Source organism: Furipterus horrens, unplaced genomic scaffold (genome assembly GCF_987537825.1).
Source record: "Furipterus horrens unplaced genomic scaffold, mFurHor1.1.pri manual_scaffold_8, whole genome shotgun sequence".
In the NCBI taxonomy this organism is placed as follows: domain Eukaryota; kingdom Metazoa; phylum Chordata; class Mammalia; order Chiroptera; family Furipteridae; genus Furipterus; species Furipterus horrens.
This window is the reverse complement of record NW_028327178.1, coordinates 31,116,994-31,130,589: the sequence shown is the minus strand read 5'-3', so window position 1 is coordinate 31,130,589 and position 13,596 is coordinate 31,116,994. Positions and strand designations below refer to the sequence as shown.

At 34.6% G+C, this 13,596-nt stretch overlaps 1 protein-coding gene across 2 annotated transcripts in view; it reads right to left on the bottom strand.

The window, feature by feature from the left end:
* Positions 1–13,596, bottom strand: part of TRAPPC8 (trafficking protein particle complex subunit 8) — a 73,472-nt gene that overhangs the window by 41,534 nt on the left and 18,342 nt on the right. For both annotated transcript variants that reach the window (XM_090285675.1, XM_090285676.1), the window contains exons 10-11: positions 11,084–11,184; positions 8,132–8,237 (exon numbers count right to left, since the gene is read on the bottom strand). In XM_090285675.1, the coding sequence (XP_090141801.1) occupies positions 8,132–8,237; positions 11,084–11,184 (207 nt within the window). The remainder of the gene's footprint in view (positions 1–8,131; positions 8,238–11,083; positions 11,185–13,596) is intronic.

The window sequence follows — 13,596 nt, the reverse complement described above, 5'->3', positions numbered from 1 at the left end:
TTGTAGCTACAAAAAAATTCTTCAATAAACTTCTAAACATATTTGAGTAATTATAAAAATGTTTTTATTAAACAAATTTCTATAAGTAGAAGAGTTAAGGAAAGCTATGTATATGCTTCATTCTAATCAATATAGCCAAACTGCTATGAAAAATACTACCCATACTATTTTTGAGTCTGTATTTTTTTTTCTACTCTACTCAGTCCAAAATCATTTTTTAAATGTTTACCTTTTTAATAAAAGAAAAATGACAATGTTTTCCAACATATATTTCTTTAATGTAAGCCTGTTCATCTTTTATTATGTTTAAATGTCTGTACTTTTTTTGTGAATTGCCCGTTTATACCCTTTTGTGAATGGTTTTTTGCGATTATGTTTTTTAAGAGCCCTTTGTACATTTAATCAGTATCAGGCCTTTGTCATACATTTGCAAATATTATTTCCCAGTTTTGAAATGAAAGGCTTTATTCTTTAGTAGTCAAGCCTTTATGACTTCAGGATACTGCATCAAACTAAGAAAGGATGTTATCATTACCAGATTTTTTTAAATGTTCTCCTATAGTTTCTTATAGGTTTTTTTTTTCTTCTGGTTTTATTTTCCACATTATAATTAATCCAGCTATGATTATTGGGTTGGCCAAAAAGATCATTTGTTTTTTTCCGTAAGACGACTCTAGTTGTGCTCAGATGTCTTTAACTTCATTTAAAACAATCTTGTTAGAGTGTATTGTGACAACCATCATATCAGTGTGCATTTTTTTAAAAACATCAAAATTGGTGAATTTTTGTATAACCATTTTAATACTGAAGATGGAAGAAAATAAGCAACGTTTTTGGCATATTATGCTTTATTATTTCAAGAAAGGTAAAAATGCAACTGAAGTTCATAGCAGCACTACTTACAATAGCCAAGTCCTGGAAACAACCTAAGTGCCCATCTGTAGATGAGTGGGTCAAAAACTGTGGTACATTTACACAATGGAGTACTATGTAGCAGAAAGAAAGAAGGAACTTCTACCATTTGCAACAACATGGATGGAAGTAGAGAGAATTATGCTTAGTGAAAGAAGCTAGGCAACAAAAGAAAAATACCTTATGCTATCACCTATTACAGGAGGCTAATGAACAACACAAACAAACGAGCAAAATTGAACCAGAGGCCTCACTTAATCCTGTCTGCATTGCTGCCTCCTGAGACTCAATGATGTGGCTGAACTAAGTGGCTGGAATACAACAAGGATGCCAGCCTGTTAAACCAAGCACGCCGTTGCCCGGAGACAGCCAACTGACCTGGAGTCTGCACGATCCTTCCCCATGTGGGAAGGCCACCCTCCCCTCCACACCCCCACTCTTGTTAGGGATTTCTGGACCCAAGGGTAGGTAGGACAATGACCATGTCCAGCTTGAAGCAGCTAGAGGAGCTCGAGACCTTCGCCCATTATCCTTTATAAGATTATAAATGGTCTTAAGTCTGAGAGGGAGGGATTGTTATTTTTTATTGTTAAAATAATTAATTAATAATCATAAAAAAAAAAAGAATAATATGGGAAAGGGTGAAGCTGGAGAGCTTGTATGCACAACCCATGGACATGAACTAGGTGGGGTGGGACTGCTGGGGGGTGGGGGGGTACTGGGTGGAAGGGAGCAAAGGGGAAAAAAATGGAAACTATTGTAACAATTTAATCAATACAATATACTTTTTTAAAAAATGCATCTGGAACGCATAAAATGATTTATGCAGTGTATGGAGCAGGTGCTGTGACTCATCAAACATGTCAGAGTGGTTTGTGGAGTTTCATGCAGGAAATTTCTCACTGAACAATGCTCCATGGTCAGGGAGACCAGTTGCAGTTGATAGCAATCAAACTGAGACATTAACTGAGAACAATCAACATTATATCACACAGGAGATAGCCAATATACTCAAAATATCCAAATCAACAAAAGTTATGGGTGAAAATAAACAGACTTTTTGGCCAGTCCAATATACTATCGTGTAATGAATAAGATAGGAATCTAACCCCAAACAGCTAGTTAGATGTTACAGTACCATTCAGTGAATTATCTGACACATCTCACTAACTTAAATGATACCTAATCACACATAGTATTTAAATTCTCATTTAGTGCTTTACTCTGTCTATTCTTATCACTGTAAACAGTTTTAATTTCTACAGCTTTAGAATACAGTTTAATATATGAAATAGGTAATTCCCTCTAATTACTTTTTCAATTTTGGAATTTTATTTAAATTTCTCAATGAAGTTTCACAATTTTTTCTTTCAATCCTATAAATTTCTTAAGTTTATTCCTAGCATGCACACACACATACCACACAAACACACACACACAGTATAAACACATATATTTTTTAATAGTGCCAATGAAGCTTCATAAACTGCAAAACTTGGATGGGCAGCAATCCTGGGCATTCCAATGATTGTATAAGAAATATGCCATAGATATCTTTGATGGTGTATAAATTATTCTAATGTACAATCCAGTTTAGAACCAGCACAGTAAACCCTCAACATTCTCAAATTTAACACTCAAGGACTGACCAATTCAGGAGACCTGGAAGTCTGGCACAAAATAATTTAGCTAAAGCAAAAACTGACTCTTGTAATTCAGAAAAGTATTGTCTGAGAAAAAAACCGATTTGCGTATCTGAATACCCTACATTCATCTCCCATTGCAACTCTGTTCTTTGTTAGGCCCTGTCTCTTACAGTGACACCTAAGTTGAAAAACCGTTGCTTTGAAACAACAAACAAAGGCCCAAGGACTTCCGGTCAAGATGGAGGCGTAAACAGAGCTCGCCTCCTCACACAACCACAACAAAATTACAACTAAACTATAGAACAACCATCACTCAGAACTGTCAGAAATCAATTTGAATTGAAGTCCAACAACTATGGAATTATAGAAAACACATCCATCCAGAATGGTTGGAGAGGAGGGGCAAGACACAGAGACACTGAACAAGCTGACCCCGTACTCATTTGTGGTGGATAAAAATTCGGAAGGGATATCTCAGGACCAAGGGGTCCCAAACCCATACCAGACCCACCAGCCCAGGGTTCCAGTGCCAGAAGATAAGTCCCCATAACTTCTGGCTGCAAAAATCAGTAGGGACTGAGTCAGTGGAAGAAACTGTTGGAGTCCCAAGCAGCTCCTCTTAATAAAGAACCCACACAGACTCACTTACTCAGACTCACTCCCTCTGAGCTCCAGCACCAGGGTAGCAGCTAGAAAGGACCAGAGGCATACAGGGAAGAACTGAAGTGTCTAGCTGATATCAAGGTAAGAGCTGGGGACTGCCACTGTCCCTTTTCTGAGCCCTTTCCCCACAGAGCCACAGAGCCAGCAGGCAAATGTCATAACGGAGACTCCGTCAACTTGGCTAACAGTTTGTCCTGCCCTGGAGATCCACAGAGGCTCCACCCTGCCCCACTTACTCATCCACCCAAGCTATTAACAGTGGCTTTTCCAAATGAATGGCTGAACATGGCTCACACTTCACAATTTCCTAAATTCTCTCAAACAAGCAACAACCAGCCTTATCGAGCCCCCAGCCCCTGTACAGTGGCCCCAGGCCCAACACTAGCAGCAGCCAGCCTAGGTTCACAGCTTGGCTTTGCCTGGGAATCTCCAAGCCCAGCACAAGCAGCAGTTATCGGCGGGGTGGCCCTAGACAGAACACAGGTGGGGGATGACCTTGGCCTGCACCACCCAGGAAACCCCAGAGCCTATGCATCAAGTGGAGAGCTACAGACCACATCAGAGCACCACCACCCTGCCCCTGCACAGCTAATCCTCCACAGAGGGTGAAGGTTGGTGGCCATTGGTCACAACCAGTCTTTGCAGCTTACTAGCCTGGGTAAATCCCTCCCATTGACCTGCCAATAGCAATCAAGGTTCAACTACAAGAGGAGGATGTACTCAGCCCACAGGAGAGAAGACATACCTCAAGTACCCAACTTTGGTGACAGGGGAGGCTGTGCTACTGGACGCTATAGGGCAAGTACTACATTAGGCCACTCTATCAAGACAGGAAGGCTGCCAAAATGAGGAGACAAAGAAGCATATCCCAAATGAAAGAACAAATCAAAACTCAAGAAAAAGTACTAAAACAAAATGGAGATAAGCAATCTATCAGATGCAGAGTTCAAAACACTGGTTATAAGGATGCTCAAGGAACTTAGGACCTCAACAGCATAAAAAAGATTCAGTCAGAAATGAAGTTTACAGTAACTGAAATAAAGAACAATTTACAGGGAAAAACAGTAGAGTGGATGAAGCTGAGAATCAAATCCATGAGCTGGGAAATAAAGAAGCAAAACAACCAATCAGAACAAGAAGAAAAAAGAATCCAAAAAAAAAAAAAAAAAACAAGGAGTGTAACCAGCCTCTGGGACAACTTCAAGTGTTCCAATATTTACATCAAAAGGATGCCAGAAGGAGAAGAGAAAGAGCAAGAGACTGAAAATCTATTTGAAAAAATGAAGAAAACTTCCCTGATTTGGTGAAGGAAATAGACATGCAAGTCCAGGAAACACAGAGTCCCAAACAAGATGGATGCAAAGACATCTACTCCAAGACACAGCATAATTAAAATGCCTAAAGTTAAAGAAAGAATCTTAAAAGCAGCAAAAAAAAAGCAGTTAGTTACCTACAAAGGAATTCCCATAAGACTGTCAGCTGATTTCTCAAAAAAAAAAAAAAAAAACTTTGCAGGCAAGAAATATCCAAAGTCATGAAAAGCAGGACCCTACAGCCAAGATTGCTCTACCCAGCAAAGCTATCATTTAGAATCAAAGGGTAGAAAAAGCACTTCCCAGACAAGAAAAAACTAAAGGGAGTTCACCATCACCAAACCATTATTACACAAAATGTTAAAGGGACTTATTTAAGTAAAAGAAAACAAAATTATGAACAATAAAATGGCAAAAAATACAAATCTATCAACAATTGAATATAAAAAACAAGCTAAGTAAACAAAAAGAACAGAGACAGAATCACAGATACAGAGAGTGTTGGTTACCAGATGGGAGGGAGGTGTGGGGAACTGGTGAAGAGGTGAGGGGATTAAGAAGCACAAATAGGTAGTTACAGAATAGCCATGGGGATGTAAAGTACAGTATAGGAAACGGAGTAGCCAAAGAACTTATATGCATGACCCATGAACAGAAACAACAGTGGGAGGACTGCCTGAGAGAATGGGGGTGCTGGCTGGAGGGGGGCATTGAGGGAAAAATCAGGACAACTCTAATAGCATAATCAATAAACCATAATTTTTAAAAAAAAAGAAAAAGAAAATACCACGGAGAGGAACCTAATGCCATGGAATAAAAGAAAAAAAAGAAAAAAAAAGAAGGCCCTGAAAACAATGACAACTGCCATCTGTGTGATGAAAATAATAATAAAAGAATTTCACAGGATAGTTTTATTGAGAAAGCAGAGGCTATGAATGAATTGAAAATAAAATTTTATTTTCTGGTAATTCGTATCTATGGTATGACAAGTCTCTATAAGGAACTAAGAAAAAAACTGATACCACTTTAACAAGATCTCCAGCCTATGAACTTTGCTCAAAACCAAGGGATAATTTTTTAAAAAGCTGAAAAGACAACATTAAATTATGAGGATAAATATAGGGAGAAAAATTACCTAAGCTAGAAGCTTCAATAAACACTTCTATAAAAACACAGCTGATAAAGGCACCAACTACACAAACTTAACTAAATAAAATCTCAAGGATGTTTCTTTGCACAACTGTGAGGTAAACAGGAATGGTGCTCTCAGCTGATCAATTTAACACAGAAACAGTTTCTTTCAAGCTGGAGAAATTTATAAAAACTGCTGCCATTACTAACCCTGAGAAACTGATTTGATGTATTTAAATGCAGTAACAAACAAAAATGGCTATAAGACAAGAATAAATATTCAACACAGAAACACAGACACAAGTAGAGGAACAGTACCATGTCTTAAACATCAAATTCAGACATACGATCCTATGTGGCGGTGAATGTGGCAAGCCTTGTCATTAAGGTGGGTTGCTCTGCCTGAGACTCCGAGGGCATAACATAGTAAGATCCACTAGCCCATAAACTGGCAATCCAAAATATAGAGTCAAAGTACACTTCTTTTCACCCAGGCCTTACAGCTGTCTTTTGCTATAATGGTATTAGAAAAAATCTAGGAAACACAATTCCTGAATGTCAGAGGTATAAAACTTAGTTACCTATCCTCAAGACAAGTGACCTTTCCATGATATTATATGGCCTTTCTAGTTAATATTCCTACAATAACTACAAATTATTAGTTAAAATTTAACATAATTTTATATACATTATGCCTAGAAATCTTTATTTTCAGGTTATCTTAAAAGATATATCTTAAATGTATAGCAGTTTTAAGACCATCGAGAATCACAGTTTCTAGGGAAATAAGACTCCACACATCACCCCAAAGCAGTAAATAAGAATGATAAGTTTGCTAGAATTTCATGACAAAATAAATCATTCCGGTTGGAAAAACAAAGGTGAAAACAATGACATAAAATAACAAGGTTACAAGGCAGACAGAAGAATTTGCACTAAGGAAATATTTTTTATTCAAGCTCCTAAACCATAAATTCCTTTACATTCACTGATAACCCCTAGGATGAAAAACACAGCAACATAGTCAAGCCCAAGTTAAGATTACTTATTATAATACAGACCATCAACACACCCAAGCGCCTATATTCAGCCCCATCAAATAGTTTGTTTGGCAACTGTCCATATAGGTTAGTGTTCATGCATCAATTATTCAACATTTTAATATAATCTCTTAACCTAATTAGTTATATCTTACAGAAACCTTTTTAGAATAACTAATGGTTCAGTTCAGAAAACATCTGTGAATCATATATCATGTGACAATCCCACTAGGGATGAAAATATAGAGGACAACAACACAGTCCCCTACTCCTGAAAGCTAACAGCTTAAATGTAATTTCCAATCTGATACGACAGGTCAGGTCTTACAGTATTATAGGAGAGAGCATGACAGACACACTTAGGACCACTTGGTGTACTGCGGATGACTACAGAAAGGACATAACTGATATCAGGACTAGTAAATGAGGTGAAGAAAGAGGAAAAGGGCCAGGAGAAGAACATTAAGGATATGAACCACAACAGTAGCTAGGATTTTTTTAAAGAGAGGGAGAGAGCTATGAAAAGAACACATATTTAAGAAGTTTACCAGCACCCTCCAATTGTTTTACTGACAGGTAAGAGAATATGGGAGCATCTCAACTAGTTTCTGCCCTGAGCAAATGAGGAACTAGCTGGTTATGACAATTTAAGATCACAATCTATAAGGTAAAAAAGTTGATGAAGTTACTAATTGTATGTCAACTTAAAGCTGCACTGGAAACACCCAAGTAGTTAAGTCTAAAAGGCAGTTGGCCATACAAATCTAAAACTCAAGGAGAAGTCAAGGCTGGAGACAGATTTGAGTGAAAATCATGACTGTGAACAAATCACCCCCCAAAAATGTATGGAGTGAAAAGTACAGAACAATCCAAGGGCTAAAACCATAGTGTACATTACATTAACATTTAAGAAGCAAACAAAGGAGGAGTTTGATTTTGTTCTTTTGTTCTTAAGCGGTCACCTAAAAATGTGTCCTTAACCATATTTTTAAAGCAATTACTACCATTCTTTACAAGCCTGTATAGGCAATGCAACTTAATAATGTATGTTATCAACCTTTAGTAGCAACTATAAATGGACTGCTTTTTCTCCCTTTTGAAATATTCATAATATAGATTTTTTTAATGCTTAGGTGGTTTTTTTTAAGTTCCTACTAGTGAAAAAAGATTAAAAATTCCTGAGTGATTACTTTTTTAAGTATCAATTTTACATTAGGAATAATGCACATGCTTGTTACAAATAACTAAAGTAGCCATCTTGTAAATTAAATTCCCAAAGAGAGATTCCCTTCTAATTTTGTTTGGCACACCCTCTCCAAAAAAAAAAAAAAAAAAAAAGAAAGAAAAAGAAAACAAAAAAGAAACACATACTTTGAAAAATTACGAGATAACACTAATTAAAACAAATACTACACAGTATCAGTACCTCGCTGGTCAACCGTATTAGAAGAGCTGCAGCCTCTGAATATTTGCTTTGGCTTTTTAAGATTTCAGCACTAAGCAATACACATCTTTCAGCCAATACCATATTCCTAAAAAAAAATAAAGACAAGAAAAATATAATTAGTACTACAATATTATCTTAATACATCAAAGTAACCATCTGTTCAACGGAAGTTTCCAATTCTAATTTTCAATTAGAAAGAAATCCATGTTCTTGTTTTCCATTTACCAAAAAGATTTTTTTTAACTCCTAAGAATTCTCATAACTCATCAAAACATTTCATTGTATAATTTTGCGGTAAGAGTACAATGCCAAGTCACATTTCCTATATGCGAAAAGCTAAAACTTAACTGATATCTCTAAACCAGCAGCTAGTTAACAAATAAAACTTGCTTTGAACATAAATTAATACAAACATTTCACTCATATTTCTTCTTCCTTATTGCAAACTCTTGGTTATATGTGTTTCATTTTACTGGCATTTGCAGAAATATTTAGACTTTTTTTTCTTTGGTAGTACCATTGAGAAGTTTCAATTAACACATTGCATACGGGTGGCGAGAATTCTCATCATTTCTAAAAGGCATTTAAATACCCCGGTACGCAATGTGTTAAAGATAGCACAAGGCCAGTGTTACCTGATTGATTCCTGAGCAAAACCTTTGATTTTTCTCTGTGGACTACCATCAATAATCTAGAATTGGATTATTTATTCTTGAAAGTAATAAAAATAAATTAAAGCAATCTTACTGTGAAATTACAAGATAGAACCCTTTTGTTGGGAAACAACAGGAAAGTTTTTCTCTTTTCACTTCCTAATCCTTATATAAAAACACCATTTGACCTTAAAATTACAACCAAAAATTACTAACTTGAAGATCATTCTAAACAGTGATATTTTTAAAATACAATTCGCTACTTTCAAAAATTACAAAAAGTACTCTAGATCTGCCATAAACTTTCTACAAACTATGGTTTTCTTAAGAAAGTTTATGAATTTCTAACAATGTTTTAATGAACACAAAAGACTAACTCCTATTCACATATTATATGCTCAAATATGTTCAGTTCTAAATCTTAACACTATTGATCCACTTATTTATTCCACACCAACTTCCCCATGCATCAGTTATTACGTCAGAGGGCTACAAAGTCCAAGACTTCAATAATTTAATTCAAGCAACACTTTAAAAAATCACTGTGTCAGACAGTGGAAATGCTGAGGATTCAAGTATTTCTATGACACAACCCCTACCTAAAAGCAGAGAATAAACAGGATCTCTCATCAGTTGAGAAAAGTGGAACCTGGCATTTGAAGAAGAGGGCATTGCAAAAGTAGTATGATATTTCCTGTATTTTAAGAAAATTTATTTACATCTTAATATTTCTGAGACAGAGAGCTTCTTAAAATTGACATATATAATTAACATAGTGTTTCTTGTTATCCCAAAATATCTATTAAATTCATGATACATCTTAGCAATTATGGTAACTTAAAATGAAGATTATTAGGTAAATGCATAACATATTCTGTTGGAGACAAGAGGACTATACTCGATGTCCAAGACTATCTGGGTCACTAAGTATTAACCCCTTTCTTTTGCATCATTCCATGTGCATCTTTCCAAATGCTCTTTCATGAAGACAAAAATCAAAAAACACCTTTTCAAGAAAGAAAGAATGTTCAAACTTCTTGAAATTCTTTTCCTACTCTGACTTCCTCTGATACCTCATTCTCCTAGTTCTTCTACCTTTTGAATTTACTTTCACAGGAGGCTGTATCTCCTGCCACAATCTCCAAATCTATCCTCAAATGAATTACATAAGCTATGACGTGCAGAATTCGATACTGGCTCCATCATTTATTAGCTGCATGCCTTGTGCAAGTTAAAATTTAAGTTTCAGTCTCCTCATCTGTAAAGTATGGGTAATAATAGTGCCCACCATTTTATAGGCTTAAGATTAAACAAGCATGTAAATTACTTTGGCTTAGTGGCAAACACTGAACACTCAGTAAATGTTTACTATTATTATTAGTGTTGTGCAGTAAACATAACATCATGACTAGTACTATTTACACTTCAACAACATTATAAAAGACAAAATTGCAACTCATCATCCAATCCATACATACTACATAGAGAAGTTATATTAATCTTCCTGAAAAGCAATTTTTATTGTCAAGACTGTACTCAAATATTCAGTAACTCCCCATTTACTACTTACTACATAACTCAACTACAGCTTAAAAAATAATGAGTGTTAAGGCTCTCCACACTGATTTCTCTCTAACCATCTTTCCAAATTTATCACTCAATACTTTTCATACTCTCAACCCCCCTATGCTAGCCAAGGACTCTCTCTATTCAATTTCTCCAGTAAGGCTGCATCCAAACCATTATTCTTTCCAATCACAATTTCTGAAGTGTCTTTCTGTCAAATCCCAACCACCTTTCTTTCAAGCTCTATTCCCCAAACATCCCAGGAAACTTCCTGACTACTTCTGGATCAGTTCATAATCTCATTTAGATAATGAGTTCTAACAGAACTCACTATGTGTACAAAACACTCCTCATTTTCTTGTCTGGACTATTATTTAATTGTTTCTGTTTTGCCCATTAACAATGAAAGTTCAAAATGGCTAACTCCTGGCTTAACAGTGTTCAAGTTAGATGTTCCCACAATATAAGTCACCTTCAATATAACATGTAGCTTCAACACTACATATAACAAATTCCTAACCATGAATCCAAACAAAATAGGGAAGGAGAACATAATAAAACACTAGTTTTAAAAGAGTACCTCATTTTGTCTCTGACTATATTAACTTGATTTGGGAGCTTGCAGAAAACAAAGAATCATTTATATCCAATAACAATATAAATGCCAAATTTACTTCTAAATGGAAAGAACATAAATATTGTAGTCACCTACTTGCAGATATCCCTGTATGTCTGGATTGCTGTATCCATGTAATGTGCAGGGTAGGGCCTAGGTGCACCCGGCTGAAGAAAAGCTGACACTGCTGCCATTTCCTAAAGGAAAAGACGATATTTATACTATTTCAAAAGGAGAGAAATATTGTTATAATTTAGCATTCTGAAAACCTGAAAACTGCAATGAAATCTGCTGGGATATTTTTATACATGTATATGTATAAATGTCATAGCCTAATGCAGACTTAAAATACATTTATACGCTTTTAATTTTTTAATTCTTTAGTCAAATTCCGAAGTCTGTCATTCAGTATTTAAATGAGATTATAAAGAAGACCTAGTAAACACTTTGAATTATGACATATATAACTACCAGGTAAGTCCAGCTTAAGATTTCTGTTACCCTTCCTCCCTATTATTTCCTATTCCTCAGTCAGTAGGGAACAGATTATTGATAGGAGCATACAGAGAAGACAAAATAAAATACATCTCTTTCCAATTGTTGGCATCAAAATATGAAAAGCGTTCATAACACCTTGCACTATATATATTTTCAATTATTTTCACACTCAAGTTTATATCCTGTACTATAACAAAATGCACAAAAACCATTTCTTAGACCTATACTACCATCAATTTTCTAGGTCTTTTTATTTCATTTTTAAAACCCATTTTCTTGTCTATAACTTTAGTTAATAATTCAAGTAATATACAATGGTACTAAAAAACTTAGAAAAGAAGATTAAAATACAGGCTTAGTTTTCTTAGTAAAATATACTATGTCCATATTTGCGCTCTCATACAAACCAAGTTTTAATGAAAATTTAACTAGTACTAAATAAAGTCTTCATAAGTTCAGGGAGAAAACTTGTTACTGCCAATCTACTTTTAGGATGAATAAATGTATTTCTCTGTAACTTTTTTTAAAAACACACACCGAAATACAAAAATAACTTAATTATCTAAAAACTGGGATACAACTAAAGCCATTAACCTGATACACTCAAGAGTTCCATGACAATATGTACCATATCTGTTTCAGAGTATCTCTGTATCATCAGCACCCACCAGTGTCTGCTCCAAAATTTACTGAATAAATCTAATGAAACTATGTCATATCCATGTGACAAAATATTCTATAGCTCTGAAGCACATTTTCTTAACTAATTTATATTTTAAAATACATCATAAATTTATATATGGTTCTATATTGGATAAAAAATCAAATATATTGACTATATAGCATAATACTACACAAGGTGAGGCAAAAGTAGGTTTACACTTGTGTATGAAATACAATAACTAATAATAATACAAGAATAAACTGTTTCATGTACTCACAACTGTAAACCTACTTTTGCCCCACTCTATACAGCACAAAAAATATTTACTATTTATGGTTTTGTTTGTGTTCTGGTTACAAAGATGGAGATTGTTAGTCCCTCCTCCCCAGGCCTATTATTTTAGGACAGCCATTATAGACTACAAGGATTTTCTCACATGTGTGTATTATCTTATAGCAAATATGCCTTTATTTTCTAGTGCTAAACTACTTTCTCTCACAGAATTGCTACTAATATCTTCATCTAAATGGCTTAAATGCAGTATTTATCATAATATAAAAATAAAAAAGCTCAAGTGCCATAAAACCATAGAAATTTTCTGCCATACTTTTAGAAGATTTTACCTATATACAAACATTCAATTTGCAGGTATATTATGTAAAACTTAATAACTGTAAATTTATGTCTATGTTATAAGGTATTAATGAAATAATGTTAAATATGTGTGATTTCATATTATATTACATTAGATGACTATAATTAAAGATCAGAGAATGTCTAACCAAGAACAGCTCATATAATTTTTCAAACACTTGAACACAGCATATTTTCCGTTCCTGAACAAGATGGTTAAAAAGTTAGTTGACTTTTCCATTGAAATTACAGAAACAAAAAAGAAGAGTAATATAATTTTGCTATTTTAGCTTCACATTTCTAAGTTATCCATTTTAGTTGTATATATACAAAGTATTAAAAAATGTAAACAGAGCAATCAATTATGTACATAAATACCCAATGGAGTATTCAGATTTCTTATACATTTTACTCTTCACACTTCTGTTTATAAGCTTACATGATTTAAAGGAGATTAAGTAGAAAGTTACAGTGCTCATTTTACTCTTTTCTAGGCACAGAAAGCAGATTACACATATATTTATAACTCCTCAAAAATACTAAAAGGTTTTATCAACAAGTACAGAAAATTCTGAAACACCTAGGTTAACACATCCATTACAAAAACTAACACAGCCAATGCTCTCAGACAGCTTATTATTGATAAGGCAGTATACTAAGAATCTTATATGACTTATACCATATCTAATACTATGCCATTAGGATTTACATTATACAAACAAAAAAACTGAAGCTTAGAAATACTCAGTAATTTGCATAAGAGAACAATCTGTCTTACGCCAAAGTATATGTTCATAACCAATATGTAGTCTTA